Below are 23,283 nucleotides of genomic sequence, written 5' to 3' on the forward strand. Positions count from 1 at the left end.
CTAAGAGTGGGTGTAGAGAGGAGACTAGGAATGGGTGTGGAGGAGCCTAAGAGTGAGTGTGGAGGAGACTCGGAGTAGGTGTAGAGGAGGTTATGAGTGGGTGTGGAGGAGATTAAGAGTGGGTGTGGAGGAGACTAGGAATGGGTGGGAAGAGACTAGAAGGGGGTGTAGAGGAGACTAGGAGCTGGTGTAGAGGAGACTAGGAGTGGGTGAGGAGGAGACTAGGAGTGGATGTAGAGGAGACTAGGAGTAAGTAGCTAATGACAATGGACTCAACATGACCCTAAACTGGATCCCATCCGATGTTGGAATCCCATTAAATGAAAAAGCCGGTGAAACTGCTAAATTGGCACCTCGTCCCCCAGTGATCGATACACATAAGAATTCATCCAAGCCTAGAGTATATAAAAGACACCATATCACTGAAAAAACTCGTACACCTCAACAAAGCTCATCTAAAACTGAGAGCAGCAGAAGGTTCCCCCTCTACAATATGGTATCTTCAGGCCACCAAGTTAGACAGATTAAATATCCCAAAGGAATATTTAAAAGGGTCAGGATAAAAGGGAAATAGCAGTTTGGTTATATAGACTACGTCTAGGTTACAGATGCAACTGGGAAACTGGTGAATCCTGCATAGAGTGGAAATGCATCTTTTGCCAAACAATCACATAAAAGCCACTACTTCACTATCTCCTGGAATGTGAAGCAACCATCAACCATAGAAGAGATTGAAGAGTTCCTGAATCTTGCAGTAACCACCCTGAAGCCATCAACACTGCCACTCGTCTGATAAAAAAAAGATATCCAGCAGCTGAACAAATCCACAAGGGCCGTGACGAGGATTCGAACCTGCGTCCGGAAGCATCCCAGACACTGCCTTAATCGACTGAGCTACGACAGGGTTAAAAGGGTTGACACCGAAGTTCTACTGAACTTACTGGATCCCGTAGCCTCTCCGAGGCACAAACCAGGCTTTTACACAACCCCCCCCCCCTGCACCCGAGCTATGTCAACAGGCCGTTCTCCCTCTTCGCCCTTACATCATCACACACAGAGATCACACTAACGTGATGTGTAAAAGCCTGGTTTGTGCCTCGGAGAGGCTACGGGATCCAGTGAGTTCAGTAGAACTTCGGTTTCAACCCTTTAAACCCTGTCGTAGCTCAGTGTCTGGGATGCTTCCGGACGCAGGTTCGAATCCTCGTCACGGCCCTTGTGGATTTGTTCATTTGATGCATCACGTTAGTGTGATCTCTGTGTGTGTATCCAGCAGCTGGTCACCCTCATAAATACTGTCAAGCAGTATCCAGCAGCAGCCACATAGTATGAACTGACGATATAAATGAGAGTTCAGCACAGTATATCCTTTCACGACCAAAGATCATATTCACTCTGAAAAGTCAACCACTTACAGGCTATCCATGCCTATGCCACCTCTTGGTGACTTAATCTTCATCAATCAGATGAATCACAATAACGTGGCAGAAGATATGATGACGAAACCACGCATCAGAAGATCAGGAGATGACCACGTTTCGGTCCGTCCTGGACCATTATCAAGCAGAAACGTCGTCGTCTCCATATCTTCTGGTGAGTGTTTTGTTTATCATATTAACAGTTAGGATATTAAATATAATAACACAAGCGAACGTGCACAAATGGCTATAAATTGGATAAATTTACATTTAGGAACGAGCTGGGTAAATACTAGTTCTGGAACAGGGTTGTCGATTTGTGGAACCAATTACAGTATAACATATTTGACATAGGATCCCTTGATTGCTTAAAGCATAGGTTAAACATATATCTGAATAAGTTTGAGTGGATTTTAACAGGAGCTTCCATGTATGGGCTTCAACAGTTTTCTGGATTTTCTTAACTTTTTATGTTCAAAAACATATTATAAGCTAAAGGGTTGTTTGTCCTTCTGGCTGTGAATTGATTGGTTAGCAATGGACAATGGGTATTATAGAAGCTCAGAGATTTGTGAAATACATATTTGCAATGTTACAGAGTTCCAACTCTCATGTAGTTAATTTATGTTATATATATGTTTTTTATGTTGAAATATGTTTTTTATTTCTTTCTATATTTTCAAAAATAAAGCATGCTTACTGTCTTATTCCAAGTTTTACGATAATTTTACAAGGTTTAAAACACAAAGTTCAATATGATTATTTTTTTCATACATTAATTAAACGTTAATATAACATCATAACAACGTAAAAAGATGTGTAAATAACGTTATTTTGACATCATACAAACTATATTTTTTTGTTATAATAACGTAAATTGGATAGTTTACATGAATTAAACATAAAAAAAGTTGACTGAACATTGTTTATTTTTAAATGTAAAGGATGAAAATATTATAATTGCATAATATCCACTATTATTTTTAGGTTTTTACATAAATCTTAAACAATTGTGTCTCAAGAATATATGTTTTTAGGTATCTCTAATTGTTTTAACGTCAGAAAGACGTATTTAAATCAGTACTAATACTAATTTATTTCTGGCACCTCTTAAAAACGTTCACAAACGTTTGTGTTTTCTGGGTATAGTGCCTCTCCCTGGGTCCAGGTGATAGTAGGTGGCTAGTAGTCCTCTCCCCGGGCCCAGGTGATGGTAAGTGGCTAGTAGTGCCTCTCCTCGGGTCCAGGCGATGGTAGGCCGCTAGTAGTGCCTCTCCCCGGGTCCAGGCGGTGGTAGGCCGCTAGTAGTGCCTCTCCCCGGGTCAAGGCGGTGGTAGGCCGCTAGTAGTGCCTCTCCCCGGGTCCAGGCGGTGGTAGGCCGCTAGTAGTGCCTCTCCCCGGGTCCAGGCGGTGGTAGGCCGCTAGTAGTGCCTCTCCCCGGGTCCAGGCGGTGGTAGGCCGCTAGTAGTGCCTCTCCTCGGGTTTAAGTTTCACTAGCTGCTCACTAGTGTCCCATAACTTCTTAGCCAGATCAGGGTCTTGCGCCAAGTTGGAGGTGTTACTTTGCTGATGAGGAAGAGTTAGGATTATAGAGCATGAGGGAGTGGTGGTGGGGGTATGTGGGTGATGATGGGGGATATGGGAGTTGTGGAGTAATGTGGTGTTGTTGGCGTGGCTGTGGGAGTAGTTGTAGGTTGTGGAAGTTGGTGGTGGTGGGGGAGCAGAATTCTGTGTTGCGTTTCACTTACGAGATAGAGAAGGATGGGAAGCTGCCATTTCTAGATGTAACAGTCATCGAAATGAGCGGAGGCTTCCACACTGCAGTCTACACTAAGGAAACAAACATACGAATGTGCATAAATGCCAACAGTGACTGCCCAGAGAGGTACAAAAGGAGTGTTGTTAACGCTTATGTCGACCGTGCTCTCAGTCACAGCTCAGGATGGAAGCAAGTCGATGAAGAACTTTGTAGGGTAAGGCAGGTCCCAGTCAACAACGACTTCTCCAATGGTTTCGTTGAAGACATCATAAGAAGGAAGGTGAAACGCCATGCAGCCTCTGAAGAGACAACTAACACAACACCTATACCCCCTATTAAACTATTTTACAGGAACTTCTTTTCCACAGCTCATGAAACGGAGGAAAAAGTCCTGAAAGATATTGTTAATAAAAACGTTATCCCTACAGACAAAAATCAGAAGATACAACTGACGATTTACTATAAAACCAAAAAAACGGCCAGCCTACTCATGAGAAACTCTCCATACACAAAGCAGAACGCTTTAAAAGAGACCAACGTCGTCTATGCCTTCAAATGTCCACTTGGAGACTGTAAGCCTCAAAGAACTCAGTATATAGGCAAGACAACAACATCTCTTTCCAGGCGATTAACGATGCATAAGCAACAGGGCTCCATTAAGGAACATATAATCTCTTCTCACAACCAGACCATCACCAGAGAAATCTTAGCAAACAACACAGAAATCATCGATAGATGCAGCGATAGCAGGCGGCTTGACATCTGTGAGGCACTACACATGTATATATGTATATATATATATATATATATATATATATATATATATATATATATATATATATATATATATATATATATATATATATATATATATAATATAAATGACCGAACCCAACCAACCCTACCTAACCTAACCTAAACTAACAAAATTAAATCAATAATTTATGTTCTTAATGTAATATAATAATAATAATATTTATATATAAACCAATAGGAAACAATTTATTAAAAATAATCACTTGACCTATTTGGCAAATCGAGCCTTGCATAGTAGGCCGAGAGGTGCTTTCTGGCTACTAGATACGACAAATATATATATACATATATATATATATATATATATATATATATATATATATATATATATATATATATATATATATATGTCGTACCTAGTAGCCAGAACGCACTTCTCAGCCTACTATTCAAGGCCCGATTTGCCTAATAAGCCAAGTTTTCCTGAATTAATATATTTACTATAATTTTTTTCTTATGAAATGATAAAGCAACCCTTTTCTCTATGTATGAGGTCAATTTTTTTTTTATTGGAGTTAAAATTAACGTAGATATATGACCGAACCTAACCAATCCTACCTAACCTAACCTAACCTATATTTATAGGTAAGGTTAGGTTAGGTAGCCAAAAAAAGCTAGGTTAGGTTAGGTTAGGTAGGTTAGGTAGACGAAAAAACATTAATTCATGAAAACTTGGCTTATTAGGCAAATCGGGCCTTGAATAGTAGGCTGAGAAGTGAGTTCTGGCTACTAGGTACGACATATATATATATATATATATATATATATATATATATATATATATATATATATATGTCGTACCTAATAGCCAGAACTCACTTCTCAGCCTACAATGCAAGGCCCGATTTGCCTAATAAGCCAAGTTTTACTAAATTAATATGTTTTCTCAATTTTTTTTCTTATGAAATGATAAAGCTACCAATTTCATTACGTATGAGGTCAATTTTTTTTATTGGAGTTAAAATTAACGTAGATATATGACCGAACCTAACCAACCCTACCTAACCTAACCTAACCTATCTTTATAGGTTAGGTTAGGTTAGGTAGCCGAAAAAGTTAGGTTAGGTTAGGTTAGGTAGGTTAGGTAGTCGAAAAACAATTAATTCATGAAAACTTGGCTTATTAGGCAAATCGGGTCTTGCATAGTAGGCATAGAAGTGAGTTCTGGCTACTAGGTACGACATATATATATATATATATATATATATATATATATATTATATATATGTCGTACCTAGTAGCCAGAACGCATTTCTCAGCCTACTATGCAAGGCCCGATTTGCCTAAAAGGCCAAGTTTTCATGAATTAATTGTTTTTCGACTACCTAACCTACCTAACCTAACCTAACTTTTTCGGGTACCTAACCTAACCTAACCTATAAAGATAGGTTAGGTTAGGTTAGGTAGGGTCGGTTAGGTTCGGTCATATATCTACGGTAATTTTAACTCCAATAAAAAAAAATTGACCTCATACATTATGAAATGGGTAATTTTCTCATTTCATAAGAAAACAATTAGAGAAAATATATTAATTCAGGAAAACTTGGCTTATTAGGCAAATCGGGCCTTGCATAGTAGGCTGAGAAGTGCGTTCTGGCTACTAGGTACGACATATATATATATATATATATATATATATATATATATATATGGCGTACCTAATAGCCAGAACGCCCTTCTCAGCCTACAATGCAAGGCCGAATTTGCCTAATAAGCCAAGTTTTCATGAATTAATTGTTGTTCGAGTACCTAACCTACCTAACATAACCTAACCTAGCTTTTTCGGCTACCTAACCTAACCTAACCTATAAAGATGGGTTAGGTTAGGTTAGGTAGGGTTGGTTAGGTTCAGTCATATATCTACGTTAGTTTTAACTCCAATAAAAAAAAATTGACCTAATACATAATGAAATGGGTAGCTTTATCATTTCATAAGGAAAAAATTAGAGAAAATATATTAATTCAGGAAAACTTGGCTTATTATTCAAATTGGGCCTTGCATTGTAGGCTGAGAAGTGCGTTCTGGCTACTAGGTACGACATATAGTCAATTTTTTTTTATTGGAGTTAAAACTAACGTAGATATATGACTGAACCTAACCAACCCTACCTAACCTAACCTAACCCATCTTTATAGGTTAGGTTAGGTTAGGTAGCCGAAAAAGCTAGGTTAGGTTATGTTAGGTAGGTTAGGTACTCGAAAAACAATTAATTCATGAAAACTTGGCTTATTAGGCAAATTCGGCCTTGCATTGTAGGCTGAGAAGGGCGTTCTGGCTATTAGGTACGACATATATATATATATATAATATATATATATATATATATATATATATATATATATATATGTCGTACCTAGTAGCCAGAACTCACTTCTCAGCCTACTATTCAAGGCCCGATTTGCCTAATAAGCCAAGTTTTCCTGAATTAATATATTTACTATAATTTTTTTCTTATGAAATGATAAAGCAACCCTTTTCTCTATGTATGAGGTCAATTTTTATTTATTGGAGTTAAAATTAACGAAGATATATGACCGAACCTAACCAACCCTACCTAACCTAACCTAACCTATATTTATAGGTAAGGTTAGGTTAGGTAGCCAAAAAAAGCTAGGTTAGGTTAGGTTAGGTAGGTTAGGTAGACGAAAAAACATTAATTCAGGAAAACTTGGCTTATTAGGCAAATCGGGCCTTGAATAGTAGGCTGAGAAGTGCGTTCTGGCTATTAGGTACGACATATATATATATATATATATATATATATATATATATATGTCGTACCTAGTAGCCAGAACGCACTTTTTGACCTACTATGCAAGTCCCGATTTGCCTAATAAGCCAAGTTTTCCTGAATTAATATATTTTCTCTATTTTTTTTCTTATGAAATGATATTGCTACGAATTTCATTATGTATGAGGTCAATTTTTTTTATTGGAGTTAAAATTAACGTAGATATATGACCGAACCTAACCAACCCTACCTAACCTAACCTATCTTTATAGGTTAGGTTAGGTTAGGTAGCCGAAAAAGTTAGGTTAGGTTAGGTAGGTTAGGTAGACGAAAAACAATTAATTCATGAAAACTTGGCTTATTAGGCAAATCGGGCCTTGCATAGTAGACTGAGAAGTGCGTTCTGGCTACTAGGTACGACATATATATATATATATATATATATATATATATATATATATATATGTCGTACCTAGTAGCCAGAACTCACTTCTCAGCCTACTATTCAAGGCCCGATTTGCCTAATAAGCCAAGTTTTCCTGAATTAATATATTTACTATAATTTTTTTCTTATGAAATGATAAAGCAACCCTTTTCTCTATGTATGAGGTCAATTTTTTTTTATTGGAGTTAAAATTAACGTAGATATATGACCGAACCTAACCAACCCTACCTAACCTAACCTAACCTATATTTATAGGTAAGGTTAGGTTAGGTAGCCAAAAAAAGCTAGGTTAGGTTAGGTTAGGTAGGTTAGGTAGACGAAAAAACATTAATTCATGAAAACTTGGCTTATTAGGCAAATCGGGCCTTGAATAGTAGGCTGAGAAGTGCGTTCTGGCTATTAGGTACGACATATATATATATATATATATATGTCGTACCTAGTAGCCAGAACTCACTTCTCCGCCTACTATTCAAGGCCTGATTTGCCTAATAAGCCAAGTTTTCCTGAATTAATATATTTACTATAATTTTTTTCTTATGAAATGATAAAGCAACCCTTTTCTCTATGTATGAGGTCAATTTTTTTTTATTGGAGTTAAAATTAACGTAGATATATGACCGAACCTAACCAACCCTACCTAACCTAACCTAACCTATATTTATAGGTAAGGTTAGGTTAGGTAGCCAAAAAAAGCTAGGTTAGGTTAGGTTAGGTAGGTTAGGTAGACGAAAAAACATTAATTCATGAAAACTTGGCTTATTAGGCAAATCGGGCCTTGAATAGTAGGCTGAGAAGTGCGTTCTGGCTATTAGGTACGACATATATATATATATATATAATATATATATATATATATATATATATATATATATGTCGTACCTAGTAGCCAGAACTCACTTTTCAGCCTACTATTCAAGGCCCGATTTGCCTAATAAGCCAAGTTTTCCTGAATTAATATATTTACTATAATTTTTTTCTTATGAAATGATAAAGCAACCCTTTTCTCTATGTATGAGGTCAATTTTTTTTTATTGGAGTTAAAATTAACGTAGATATATGACCGAACCTAACCAACCCTACCTAACCTAACCTAACCTATATTTATAGGTAAGGTTAGGTTAGGTAGCCAAAAAAAGCTAGGTTAGGTTAGGTTAGGTAGGTTAGGTAGACGAAAAAACATTAATTCATGAAAACTTGGCTTATTAGGCAAATCGGGCCTTGAATAGTAGGCAGAGAAGTGCGTTCTGGCTATTAGGTACGACATATATATATATATATTTGTCGTATCTAGTAGCCAGAAAGCACCTCTCGGCCTACTATGCAAGGCTCGATTTGCCAAATAGGTCAAGTGATTATTTTTAATAAATTGTTTCCTATTGGTTTATATATAAATATTATTATTATAATATTAAATTAAGAACATAAATTATTGATTTAATTTTGTTAGTTTAGGTTAGGTTAGGTAGGGTTGGTTGGGTTCGGTCATTTATGTACGTTGATTTTAACTCAAATTAAAAAAAAAAAACAAGCTCATACATAATGAAATGAATAGCTTTATCATTTCGTACAGAAAAATTGAGAAACAATATTTAAATTCTGGAAAACTTAGCTTATTAGGCAAATCGGGCCTTGCATAGTAGGCCAAGATCTGCGTTCTGGCTACTAGGTACAACATATATATATATATATATATATATATATATATATATATATATATATATATATATATATATATATATATATATATATATATATATATATATATATATATATATATATGCGAACAAGCCTGAATGGTCCCCAGGACTATATGCGAATGAAAACTCACACCCCAGAAGTGACTCGAACCCATATTCCCAGGTGCAACGCAACTGGTAACTACAGGGCGCCTTAATCCACTTGACCATCACGGCCGTCAAAAGGAAGTGATAGCCGAGGCTATTTGAGCCACTTCCCCGACGGCAACTCGGATGGTAATCTTGGGCATAGCATTTCACCAAATCACCTCATTCTTTGGGGCACAAGTGAGGAACACAAATGCGAACAAGCCTGAATGGTTCAGGCTTGTTTGCATTTGTGTTCCTCACGTGTGCCCCAAAGAATGAGGTGATTTGGTGAAATGCTATGCCCAAAATTACCATCCGAGTTGCCGTCGGGGAAGTGGCTCAAATAGCCTCGGCTATCACTTCCTTTTGACAGCCGTGATGGTCAAGTGGATTAAGGCGCCCTGTAGTTACCAGTTGAGTTGCTCCTGGGAGTATGGGTTCGAGTCACTTCTGGGGTGTGAGTTTTCATTCGCATATAATCCTGGGGACCATTCAGGCTTGTTCGTATTTGTGTTCCTCACGTGTGCCCCAAAGAATGAGGTGATTTGGTGAAATGCTATGCCCAAGATTACCATCCGAGTTGCCGTCGGGGAAGTGGCTCAAATAGCCTCGTTTATCACTTTCTTTTGACGGCCGTGATGGTCAAGTGGATTAAGGCGCCCTGTAGTTATCAGTTGCGTTGCTCCTGGGAGTATGGGTTCGAGTCACTTCTGGGGTGTGAGTTTTCATTCATATATATATATATATATATATATATATATATATATATATATATATATATATATAATATATATATATATATATATATATATATATATATATATATATATATATATATGTCGTACCTAGTAGCCAGAACGCACTTCTCAGCCTACTATGCAAGGCAGAATTTGCCTAATAAGCCAAGTTTTCACGAATTAATATATTTTCTCTAATTTTTTTCTTATGAAATGATAGAGCTACTCATTTCATTATGTATGAGGTAAATTTTTTTTTATTGGAGTTAAAATTAACGTAGATATATGACCGAACCTAACCAACCCTACCTAACCTAACCTAACCTATCTTTATAGGTTAGGTTGGGTTAGGTAGCTGAAAAAGATAGGTTAGGTTAGGTTAGGTAGGTTAGGTAGTCGAAAAACAATTAATTCATGAAAACTTGGCTTATTAGGCAAATCGGGGCTTGCATAGTAGGCTGAGAAGTGCGTTCTGGCTGCTAGGTACGACATATATATATATATATATATATATATATATATATATATATATATATATGTCGTACCTAGTAGCCAGAACTCACTTCTCAGCCTACTATTCAAGGCCCGATTTGCCTAATAAGCCAAGTTTTCCTGAATTAATATATTTACTATAATTTTTTTCTTATGAAATGATAAAGCAACCCTTTTCTCTATGTATGAGGTCAATTTTTTTTTATTGGAGTTAAAATTAACGTAGATATATGACCGAACCTAACCAACCCTACCTAACCTAACCTAACCTATATTTATAGGTAAGGTTAGGTTAGGTAGCCAAAAAAAGCTAGGTTAGGTTAGGTTAGGTAGGTTAGGTAGACGAAAAAACATTAATTCATGAAAACTTGGCTTATTAGGCAAATCGGGCCTTGAATAGTAGGCTGAGAAGTGCGTTCTGGCTATTAGGTACGACATATATATATATATATATATAAATATATATTATATATATGTATGTCGTACCTAGTAGCCAGAACGCACTTCTCAGTCTACTATGCAAGGCCCGATTTGCCTAATAAGCCAGGTTTTCATGAATTAATTGTTTTTCGACTACCTAACCTACCTAACCTAACCTAACCTAACCTAACTTTTTCGGCTACCTAACCTATAAAAATAGGTTAGGTTAGGTAGTGTTAGTTAGGTTCGGCCATATATCTACGTTAATTTTAACTCCAATAAAAATAAATTGACTTCATACATAATGAAATGGGTAGCTTTATCATTTCATAAGAAAAAAAAATAGAGAAAATATATTAATTCAGGAAAACTTAGCTTATTAGGTAAATCGGGCCTTGCTTAGTAGGCCGAATACAACGTTCTGGCTACTAGGTACAACATTATATATATATATATATATATATATATATATATATATATATATATATATATATATATATATATATTGTCACGTGGGGGGGGGGGGGCCGGGGCTCTACTAGCACTCGGCTGCTAGGCACTCGGCACACTTAAACACAATGAAAAGGTGTGAATTTACTGATGCAAATCACATGATCACACATACAATCACAAGTAATACATGAATATGAAAATAAGGATAATAAGTCTGAAGATCGTCAGCCTCTTCTTCCACGACCTCCAACACTCCTTCAACTGGGCAGAAAGACAGGAGTCCCACACTCTCTCACAGGAAGGCCTCTTCACCACGTCGGCGCCTCCTCTTCACTGTCCTGCCATCCATACACACTGTCCCCTCTGACAGTCCTGGACACAAGCTGCCTTGCAGCCTATTCTACTACTAAAGTATTAATGTCCCGTTGCCACATACATAAGTAACTACTGTGGCCCAACTAGCCACAAAAAGGGGTATTGGGAGGGAAAATGATCTACCTTACATTCCTGGCTCACGACGCCTGTCCCTCGATGGTGTGAGGTTCCCACGCTTCCTGAGTCGATCCTCGATGATCCAGGAACCTTCCACAGGTCCTCAGGTGTCGTGGAGCCTTCGCGTCGTCGCCGTTCCAATCCCTGAGATTCAGCTACCCCAATCTTGGTTCATCGATGGGCGCTGAGCTAATCACTATTTTCCCACACTCGCCCCTTCCACAAGGCGTTGCTCCTTGTCCTAGGCACGGTGTCGTCCTTTCAAAACCCTCAGTGGATGTGACCCAGTCACAGCTAGGCTTGCCCGCCACACCTTTTCAGACCCTCAACGTCCAGCGTCGCCGCCCAGCGTCGTCGCCAAATATTTTCCAAGTTTGGCACTCTTTCGCTCAATAAACTTGGTTCCTTTTTGCTTCCCAGAAGCGTGGGGTCTCCAATACAGCAGATGGGCTGCAATAGCCAGCACTAATCCACTAAGAAAGGCTTGTAGAGCCTCTAATCCTTGAGAGCTGACCGAGGTGCATCCTGTCGCTTCCAAGGTCGGGTTAACTCTGACGTTGGCGCCGCCTGGGGCACTCGGTGACGTCACGGCGGGCTCTGATTGGTCGCCCGCGACCTAAGTCGGCCAATTCGCGATCGGCTAGTGTCCCTTCCAAAAGGTCATATCTGCATTAGGGGATACTCTTTCATTTTATAACAGGGCGCCAATTTCCCCTTACTTACCACTTATAATGTAACTTCCTTCCCTTAACTGGCAGCCGGTCTGGTCACCACATGTGTCAATAGACTCCCTGAACCTCAGAGAATCAGTAGGGAGAGCTGATATGACTGTTAAAGCAGGCAAACGAAAGAGATAGGAGAGAGCACCATAACATACCCCTCCCCTTAAAATAAGAGTCATATCGGAAGAGCAGCACTCAAGAGGGCAACCTATACTCTTGCTCCCTCCGTTCCTGAAGTGTCACTCCTCCAGTTGGTGACGTGGCTCGTACCACCTTGTCAGTCACTTGCCTCATTATATCTCCACCTCGCATAGGACCGGGTGTGATGGGTGTTCCCTGAACACCTATAAGAAATCCTCTCTCCGTGGCCACGAGTGTACTCCCACGGCTCGTTACCACTGTAAGATTCAGTGCATGCAGCGCTTCCACCGCGTCGTGCATTCCGAGATAGTCTTGCACTTCCACTGCGTCCTACAGGTACTCCATGTTTCCTCTCATGATCTCCTCTTCGCCAATCTTCTCTCTTCTCTGTTCCTCTTCTCCCATAGGTGCGTTGTCTCCTCACAGTGGCACTTGTAACCTGTACTCCATCCAGCAGCTTCCTCTCTTCCACACTAGGCTTTTGCGATGGCCCAATGCCCCTCTGGTTAGGCTGGCGCCTACCCTGGGTGTACCTATTCACTGCTTTCTTCGTATTGCCTTTCCTATACCATTCGCTCCTTCGTTCCCGACGAACATTTTCACTCCTCCATGAGATTCTCTTCCCTGCAGACGTCTTCTTCGGTTTGTGGTTGGGCTCATCCACCTCCCTGTGGCTCACCTCGCCCCAGTGGTTCATCTTGCACCTACCACTATTCATCTGGCCGGCATAGGGTGCACTGCGTCGTGGCTCCTCCACTCTGCCCCTCACTGCCGTTCGCCCATCCACTGAGCTTACTTTATTCACGTTTCTGTGTGGAGGGAGTGCGGTCTGCAGCCTCTTCTCCGCCCCAGGCGTTTGTACAGCTGCTCCTCGCCACTCCTCCACACGCATCATCAGGCTTAGTCGGAGGTCCTCGTCGGGGTTTTCCACAACCTCCGACGACCTCTCTGCACTCTCGCCCTCGTTGTCGTCGTCTCTGGCGACGTTTCCCCTGGCGAAGTCGGCTTCCTCATTACCATCTGGAACGACCGATACCTCACCTGGCAGGGTTGTACCGCTGTTTGCAACATAGGCACTCCTGGCCCAATCGGGTTGTATCCTGCCTCATCCGAGGTCATTACCCAGCACCATCTGTACATGCTCTATGGTTAATTTAGGGGCTACAGCTACTATAGCTTTCTCGACTCCGCAGTCGGCAATCAGCTGTACTTCGTGAAGTGGCAACCTATATTCCTCCCCCACACTGCGTATCCTCACCACTCCCACAGGTGAATCATTAAATTCCTTGGGGAGAATACTCCTGGTTACCATACTTATGTCAGCACCCGTATCTCGAAGAACGGCAACATCCACTGGGTCTGACTTTCCAAACTTCACGTTGGCCCCGAAAACGAAGGGATGTTCACCCAACTTCATTTCCCAACCATTCACGTTGGGTCCATTATAATATGGGGTGTGAACAAACACTCTCTCCTCTTCCAACATTAGTCCTATATTCCTTTGGTGCTCCTCACACTCGCGGGCATAATGTCCTCTCACACCACAGTTGAAGCATCGGCTGCCTCCCCTGGGCGGCTACTCGCCAGTCCCTCTGGTGGTACCACTTGCAGACGTTCCCTGGGTCCTCCTTGGACTCCCTGTCGTCGTGTCCGAGACTGCAGCACTTGCTCCCGAGCTAGGTCCACTGCTCACAGCTTGGGGCTTCCTTCCTGCGTCCCTTGAGCTTTTGAACCGGGTTACTTCATCGGGCACACTACTCTTGGGAGAGTCCCCACCCGTCCTTGCCCCTCCTGAACTCCTAAGGTTCCCTCCCGACCTGGGGTAAGGCGAGTGTCTGGGTGGCCCCTCCCTCCTGAGATGTAGTGCCTCCTCCAGCATGTCGGCTCGGTCCGCTGCAGCCTTCAGGTCCTTAATACCTGCTTCTCTCACCCTTACTCGCAACTCAGGATGGAGCACTGACATAAACTTCTCCATCACTATCAGTCGTTTGATATCATCCGCCGACTCCACTTCCTCCGCCTTCAACCATCGTAGGAATTTCCGTTCCATATCCCTGGCGGTCTCGGCGTAAGTCTTCCCCGACGCTCTTGCACACTCTCTGAACCGCTTCCGGTACATCTCCGGAGTCAGCCGGAATGAGTGGAGCACCGCATTCTTAATCGCGTCGTAACTAGTACACTCCTCTAGGTCCAGCATGTTGTAGGCTTCCCGGGCCTCACCAGTCTACCTGCCCTGGACCAGAGCAGCCCAATCATCTTCCGGCCACTCCTTCAGAGTTGCTATCCATTCAAAGTGTTCGAAGAACGCCTCAGCTTCTTGTGGTTCGAACGTAGGTAAGTCACGTTCCCTTACCTTGAGGTCATCCCGCCATGCAGGTAGTGAGGGCAGACCACGTTCAACGCGACGCAACTCGACTTCTTTTTTTGCCTTTATCTCCTCCAGTCGCAGCTGTCTCTCTCCTTCTCGCTGCAGCCGAGCTTCTCGCTCCTCTCGCTGCAGCTCAGCTGCACGTTCCTCTCGCTGCAGCTCAGCTGAACGTTCCTCTCGCTGCAGCTGCAGCCGTGCTTCTGTCTCCTCTCGTCGCAGCTGGGCTTCCAGTTGCATCTTCATTATTTCTAGTTGCAGGCTCCTCTTACTACAGCCGGACCTTACACTGCTCCCATGTTCACTGTGAATTCCCTCCACACTGGTAGGCGCTTGGGGTGGCTCTAGTCGGGACGGTTCACCTTGCGATGGCTCTCCTCGGGATGGCTCCTCTTGAGATGGCTCCTCTCCCGTCGCCTCTTCTCGAGCTGTAAGCTGTGCCATGATCTCTATCCTTCGCTCCGCTACCTTAGTCGTCCTCAACCTGATCCCAAAGGGGTTTGCCACTTGTTGGAGCTGGGCCTTGGTACACTCTTCCAAAATTCTCTCGTCCCTTGTGTTTCTTTATTTAAATAAGTAAATTTCTTTACTTTGTCCTCCTCCATCTCTATATCATCGAGCATACACGACAGCACAGACAAGTTACTAGGCACTAATTTCACCATTTCAGTCCCTTAGCTGGTTGAGTAACAGTACCACTGAATTCACTGGCCACACTGTATTTGTACCCTGGCAACACTTGTCTTGAAATTTGGGCCACACTGTAGCTTGATCCACGCTTCCTGGCGAAGTTCCCAGTTCTTGGCTACCGGGGTTCGAATCCTGGCGAGGTCGCCAGTTCTCTGTCACGTGGGGGGGGGGGGCCGGGGCTCTACTAGCACTCGGCTGCTAGGGGCTCAAAAGGCCGAATACTCAGCCCCTCCGACTCCCGGGATTCACCGGAGTCTCCTTGGTCACACAGGAGAGGACCAAGAATGCCTACCTCCGCAGGTCTTTGCTTCCACCACAAAAGGGGTGCCACTGATTCACCCTGGAAGCCCTTCAGTCAAACACAGGAAAACTGCTGTTAACAGTTCCGGCCTAGACCCGTGGAGGAGTGAAGGAAGACTCAGGCTTACCTTATAACAATAACCTCCCTGAATCTTGCCTGCCAGACAAAAAGGTTGCAGGAACTCCTTTCCCGCCTGTCTTCTCTATCTTCTTCTTAACAAGGTCGCCAGCTGGGTTATTATATCTGCACCCCAGCAATGCAGTTCAGTGGGTGTATTATATATTGTTTGTAGCCAGAAGATTGCTACTCCCATAGACCTGCTACTAGACTGTTGGCCCAGGGTACTCTCTCAGGAAGGTCTGTGTGGCTTTACCTCTCTATAGCCACTACGTTAATAGTTGCCACCATTCAGGCACTGATACTGATCGGATGGCTAAGGGTACACTTTTATGTAAGTCTGTGCTGTCTTTACCACTCTCCAGGCAATAAGAACTGCTATAGAGAACGTAGTGTTCCCTAGGTGGTACTATGATAACCTTCGTGTATGCTCATAGAGAAATATCATAATGGAGGCACACTTAAACACAATGAAAAGGTGTGAATTTACTGATGCAAATCACATGATCACACATACAATCACAAGTAATACATGAATATGAAAATAAGGATAATAAGTCTGAAGATCGTCAGCCTCTTCTTCCACGACCTCCAACACTCCTTCAACTAGGCAGAAAGACAGGAGTCCCACACTCTCTCACAGGAAGGCCTCTTCACCACGTCGGCGCCTCCTCTTCACTGTCCTGCCATCCATACACACTGTCCCCTCTGACAGTCCTGGACACAAGCTGCCTTGCAGCCTATTCTACTACTAAAGTATTAATGTCCCGTTGCCACATACATAAGTAACTACTGTGGCCCAACTAGCCTACTCACAAAGGGATAATGGGAAAGAAAATGATCTACCTTACATTCCTGGCTCACGACGCCTGTCCCTCGATGGTGTGAGGTTCCCACGCTTCCTGAGTCGATCCTCGATGATCCAGGAACGTTCCACAGGTCCTCAGGTGTCGTGGAGCCTTCGCGTCGTCGCCGTTCCAATCTCTGAGATTCAGCTACCCCAATCCTGGTTCATCGATGGGCGCTGAGCTAATCACTATTTTCCCACACTCGTCCCTTCCACAAGGCGTTGCTCCTTGTCCTAGGCACGGTGTCGTCCTTCCAAAACCCTCAGTGGATGTGACCCGGTCACAGCTAGGCTTGCCCGCCACCCCTTTTCAGACCCTCAACGTCCAGCGTCGCCGCCCAGTGTCGTCGCCGAATATTTTCCAAGTTTGGCCCTCTTTCGCTCAATAAACTTGGTTCCTTTTTGCTTCCCAGAAGCCCAGGGTCTCCAATACAGCAGATGGGCTGCAATAGCCAGCACTAATCCACTAAGAAAGGCTTGTAGAGCCTCTAATCCTTGAGAGCTGACCGAGGTGCATCCTGTCGCTTCCAAGGTCGGGTTAACTCTGACGTTGGCGCCGCCCGGGGCACTCGGTGACGTCACGGCGGGCCCTGATTGGTCGCCCGCGACCTAAGTCGGCCAATCCGCGATCGGCTAGTGTCTCTTCCAAAAGGTCATATCTGCATTAGGGGATACTTTTTCATTTTATAACAGGGCGCCAATTTCCCCTTACTTACAACTTATAATGTAACTTCCTTCCCTTAACTGGCAGCCGGTCTGGTCACCACATGTGTCAATAGACTCTCTGAACCTCAGAGAATCAGTAGGGAGAGCTGATATGACTCTTAAAGCAGGCAAACGAAAGAGATAGGAGAGAGCACCGTAAATATATATATATATATATATATATATATATTTATATATATATATATAAATATATATATATATATATATATATATATATATATATATATATATATATAATATATATATATATATATATATATATATATATATATATATATATATGTCGTACCTAGTAGCCAGAACGCACTTCTCAGCCTACTATGCAAGGCCCGATTTGCTTAATAAGCCAAGTTTTCATGAATTAATGTTTTTTCGACTACCTAACCTAACCTACCTTTTTTGGCTACCTAACCGAACCTAACCTACAAAGATAGGATAGGTTAGGTTAGGTAGGGTTGGTTAGGTTCGGTCATATATCTGTGTTAATTTTAACTCCAATAAAAAAAAATGAACTCATACATAATGAAATGGGAAGCTTTATCATTTCATAAGAAAAAAAAATAGAGAAAATATATTAATTCAGGAAAACTTGGCTTATTAGGCAAATCGGGCCTTGCATAGTAGGCTGAGAAGTGCGTTCTGGCTACTAGGTACGACATATATATATATATATATATATATATATATATATATATATATATATATATATATATATATATATATATAATGTCGTACCTAATAGCCAGAACGCACTTCTCAGCCTACTATTCAAGGCCCGATTTGCCTAATAAGCCAAGTTTTCATGAATTAATGTTTTTTCGTCTACCTAACCTACCTAACCTAACCTAACCTAGCTTTTTTTGGCTACCTAACCTAACCTTACCTATAAATATAGGTTAGGTTAGGTTAGGTAGGGTTGGTTAGGTTCGGTCATATATCTACGTTAATTTTAACTCCAATAAAAAAAATGACCTCATACATAGAGAAAAGGGTTGCTTTATCATTTCATAAGAAAAAAATTATAGTAAATATATTAATTCAGGAAAACTTGGCTTATTAGGCAAATCGGGCCTTGAATAGTAGGCTGAGAAGTGAGTTCTGGCTACTAGGTACGACATATATATATATATATATATATATATATATATATATATATATATATATATATATATATATATATATATATATATATATATATATATATGTATATATATATATCTATATATATATATATATATATATATATATATATATATATATATATATATATATATATATGTATATATATATATCTATATATATATATATATATATATATATATATATATATATATATATGTATATATATATATCTGTATATATATATATCTATATATATATATATATATATATATATATATATATATATATATATATATATGTATATATATATCTATCTATATATATATATATATATATATATATATATATATATATATATATATATATATATATATATATGTGAGAAAGCTGCATGAACGCGCAAGCCATATATCACTAAGAACTCTTTGACCCGGCCAGGATTCGAACCCATGCCGTCCAGGATCACCCCTAAACGTACACAGTACCGTGACCACCGCACCAATGATCGTCTAATGACGATCATTGGTGCGGTGGTCACGGTACTGTGTACGTTTAGGGGTGATCCTGGACGGCATGGGTTCGAATCCTGGCCGGGTCAAAGAGTTCTTAGTGATATATATATATATATATATATATATATATATATATATATATATATAATCTATCTATATATATATATATATATCTATCTATCTATCTATCTATCTATATATATATATATATATATCTATATCTATCTATCTATCTATCTATATATATAATGCGAACAAGCCTGAATGGTCCCCAGGACAATATGCAACTGAAAACTCACACCCCAGAAGAGACTCGAACCCATACTCCCAGGAGCAACGCAACTGGTATGTACAAGACGCCTTAATCCACTTGACCATCACGACCGGACATAATGAGGTGATAGCCGAGGCTATTTGAACCACCCCACCGCCGGCACTCGGATAGTAATCTTGGGCATAGCATTTTACCAAATCACCTCATTCTTTGGGGCACACGTGAGGAACACAAATGCGAACAAGCCTGAATGGTCCCCAGGACAATATGCAACTGAAAACTCACACCCCAGAAGTGACTCGAACCCATACTCCCAGGAGCAACGCAACTGGTATGTACAAGACGCCTTAATCCACTTGACCATCACGACCGGACATAATGAGGTGATAGCCGAGGCTATTTGAACCACCCCACCGCCGGCACTCGGATAGTAATCTTGGGCATAGCATTTTACCAAATCACCTCATTCTTTGGGGCACACGTGAGGAACACAAATGCGAACTAGCCTGAATGGTCCCCAGGACAATATGCAACTGTAGCCTCTGCGGGTCACATGCTGATTTTTTAACTGGTAATCTTTAGATTCGATTCTTCCCATGGAGGAGGCTATCGAAAGTGTTGATATGGTCTATCTTCCCCTTTGTTTTTAATGGTCCATTTCAGGTCCATTTTCTCTAAATCCTTGACCACATTATCCATTCATGAGCCTGTTCTATACTGTAGATTTTTCTGAAAGGATCTCTGTATGCTGTCTTTGATTGACAGCCTGGCGGTTGTTCCAATAAGTTTTCCTATTATGGCGGCTATCCTTTGTTTTATCCTGTTTTCTAATGCTGCTAAATTTGTTTCCATTCTAAGGTTCTCTCTACGCGTCCATATAGGTGCTCCCAGCATTGTTCTCAGAGCATCATTTTGAGACACTTCCAGTTTCTCCCATTGGTTATCACTGAGGGATGTAAGAGCAGGAGCAGCATAGTCGATGAGTGACCTAACTGCTTGAACGTAGTACATTTTGAGTACTAGTTGAGGTGCACCCTCTCTAAGACTGGTCAGAGAGCGCAAAGCTGAGTTTCTGGCTTTACAGCGTTGCCGAAGATATTCAATTTCTTGAGTGAATTTCAACTGGTTGTCTATTATGACTCCTAGGTATTGAAAAGAGGTAACCCACTCAATTTCTTGTCCTTGTATTGCCAGTCTAATGTCTTGAGTTCTCATTTTAACGGCCATTGCTTTTGTTTTATTGCTGTTTATTTTCACTGCTATGCGTTCCGCTTCCCTGCTGATAATATCTAGGCATTTTTGTGCATGGTTCCTTGCACCTTTGCCATTGATGATGACCACAAAGTAGTCTGCATAGTTAAGAAGTTTGGCTTTTGGTAGCTAGAGCTTCACGAATTGTTCCATGAGACAGTTGAAGAGGAAGGGGCTTAGTATTCCTCCCTGTGGAGTTCCATTTTCCAGCCTCTTTGAGGTCGATGTTTTTCCTTGGAATTTGACTTTAGCTTCTCGGTTAAGCAGGCTTCCTTTGGCAAAAGCAAGAGCGTGTCCTTTGATTTCCTTATCCACAAGGCAGCACAGTGTAGCTGGAGCACTGGCTAACTCGAAGGTTTTTTCAAGGTCTAGAAAAATAAGGATTCCAGGATTGTCATTGATTTTATCCAGGAGGGAGTTAAGGCATTCTGTGGTTCCAACACCTTTTCTGTAAGCAAACATATTTTGGTGTAGTGGATTGGCTTTCCATTCAATTCGATTAAGGGCCATTCTTTCTGCAGTTTTGGCCAGACAGCTTGATAATGAGATGGGTCTTGGATTTCCTGGGTCTTTAGGTTTTGGAATGGGAACTATAATTGTACTGTTCCATGAGAGTGGTCGGGTTCTTGTCACCCATACTCTGTTGATGACTTCAAGCAGCAAGATGGAAAAAATAGATGATGTTTTAGCCTTACCTGACGAACTTGACCAACCTTTCAATCTGAAAGAACTCAGAAGTGCGACAAAGAAAACTAAAAATACAGCTCCAAGCCAGGACAAAATCACTTACAACATGCTATTGGCACATACAAGGCAGCTCCTATATATCCACCCAATCAAATTCATATATAAATATATATATATATATATATATATATATATATATATATATATATATATATATATATATATATATATATATATATATATATATATATTTATATATGAATGTGATTGGGTGGATAGATAGGAGCTGCCTTGTATGTGCCAATAGACCTTTTGCAGTTACCTTTATTCTCACGTTCAGCTTATCTCCTATGTTGCCAAACGTATGATTCTGCTTAAATTGCGGTACATTTGAGTCGCTATTTTAGTTTTGAACTCATCACTGCATAATACAATGATTACAACTGTGGTTGACTAAATGTATATTCTTAATCCTTTTGTACCACGCTCTCTTTTTACCTATAAGGTTCTTCAGATCCTTTGTTATCCACTTTGGATCATTAGTATTCGATCTATTAAATTTATATGGTATACTACATTCCTGGGCTTTGCTTAGAACATTTTTAAATAGCTTATATTTTGAATCCACATCGAAAACCCCTTTTACGTCACCTATCGTTGGATTCACGTCTAGCTCCAATACCGGCCCACACCCCATACCCAAGACTTAAAAAGACCTCGTCTTGGCAAGTTGTAAAGGACAGGGGTCTTAAGAAGACCTTTGCAAAACCGACACCTAATAGCCTAAGGACTTCTAACGCATTTGATGTGTTAGAGGACGAGTGCTGTGGTGAACCTGTAGTTCAACGAGGAGGCAAAGGCAAAAGCAACGAGTAGCATTGAAGCGCAGGTCCCTCAAAGTGCCCTAAAGGAAAAGGGAGGAACAAAGCGAATTTTGGTTGTGGGAGATTCCAAGGTGAGGTATTTAGACAAAACTTTTTGTGCCAGAGATAAGGGGAACAGGTTAAGGGTTTGCTATCCGGGAGCTAGTATTGGTGATATTGTTGGAAACATGAAAGATATTATGACGGGAAATGGGAACAAACCCAATATTTGTATTAGGGCAAGGGGTAATGATGTTCGGCGAGTTAGGAGTGAGGAACTAATATAGAGATTCAAGACAGCAAAAGAATTAGTTAGGAGCAAGGGAGGAATCCCGATCATATGTGGCATTCTTCCAAGAAAGGGAGTGGGAAATGAATGGATGTCGAGGGCACTTGGTGTCAATTGCCGGCTGGAAAGATATTGCAAATCTAATGCAATATCTTTCATAGACAACTGGGGACACTTCTATGGAAGAAATGAAATGTATGCTCGGGATGGGGTGCATCTATCGAGGGCTGGGGTTGTTGCTGTTGTGAACTCGTTGGAACCAGTGGTTAGAGGTGTTTGTTTGGGTTTAAACAGGTAGTAGATAGAGGAATGGGAATTGATTTTGAGGAAGGAGGTAATAAAAGTATGTGTTTGAGGGAGAAAGGAATTGGCAAAATGATCAGGGAAATTGAAGGGCTTCAAAATAACAATTCACTTAGGGTATATTACACTAACAGTAGAAGTCTAAGAAATAAAATAAACGAATTAAATGCTCTTGTCTGCAGAGAAAAAAATAGATATTATCGCGCTTACTGAAACGTGGATGAATGTAGAAAATAGAGAACTATTAGCTGAATATCAAATAAATGGATTTAAACTATTTCACACTATTATTGGATAGAAACTATTTGGATAGAATTAAACGAAAAAGCAAATAATAGTATAATAGGAGTTATATATAGGCCACCAAATTTAGACAGAATGGAAGCAAAGTATCTATGGGATGAAATATCTAGAGCATCTAGATCAAACAGTATTTATGTCATGGGTGACTTTAATTTTAGTGGAATAAACTGGTTGAAC

The 23,283-nt window shown here is 40.7% G+C and overlaps 1 protein-coding gene across 1 annotated transcript in view; it reads right to left on the reverse strand.

The window, feature by feature from the left end:
* Positions 1 to 2,325: 2,325 nt before the first annotated feature.
* LOC123771972 (retinol dehydrogenase 11) overlaps positions 2,326 to 23,283 on the reverse strand; it is a 138,669-nt gene continuing 117,711 nt past the window's right edge. The window contains exon 9 of the mRNA XM_069337895.1: positions 2,326 to 2,984. Within this exon, the coding sequence (XP_069193996.1) occupies positions 2,880 to 2,984 (105 nt within the window). The 3' untranslated portion in view covers positions 2,326 to 2,879. The remainder of the gene's footprint in view (positions 2,985 to 23,283) is intronic.

Source organism: Procambarus clarkii, chromosome 38 (assembly GCF_040958095.1).
Source record: "Procambarus clarkii isolate CNS0578487 chromosome 38, FALCON_Pclarkii_2.0, whole genome shotgun sequence".
NCBI classification, from domain to species: Eukaryota; Metazoa; Arthropoda; class Malacostraca; order Decapoda; family Cambaridae; genus Procambarus; species Procambarus clarkii.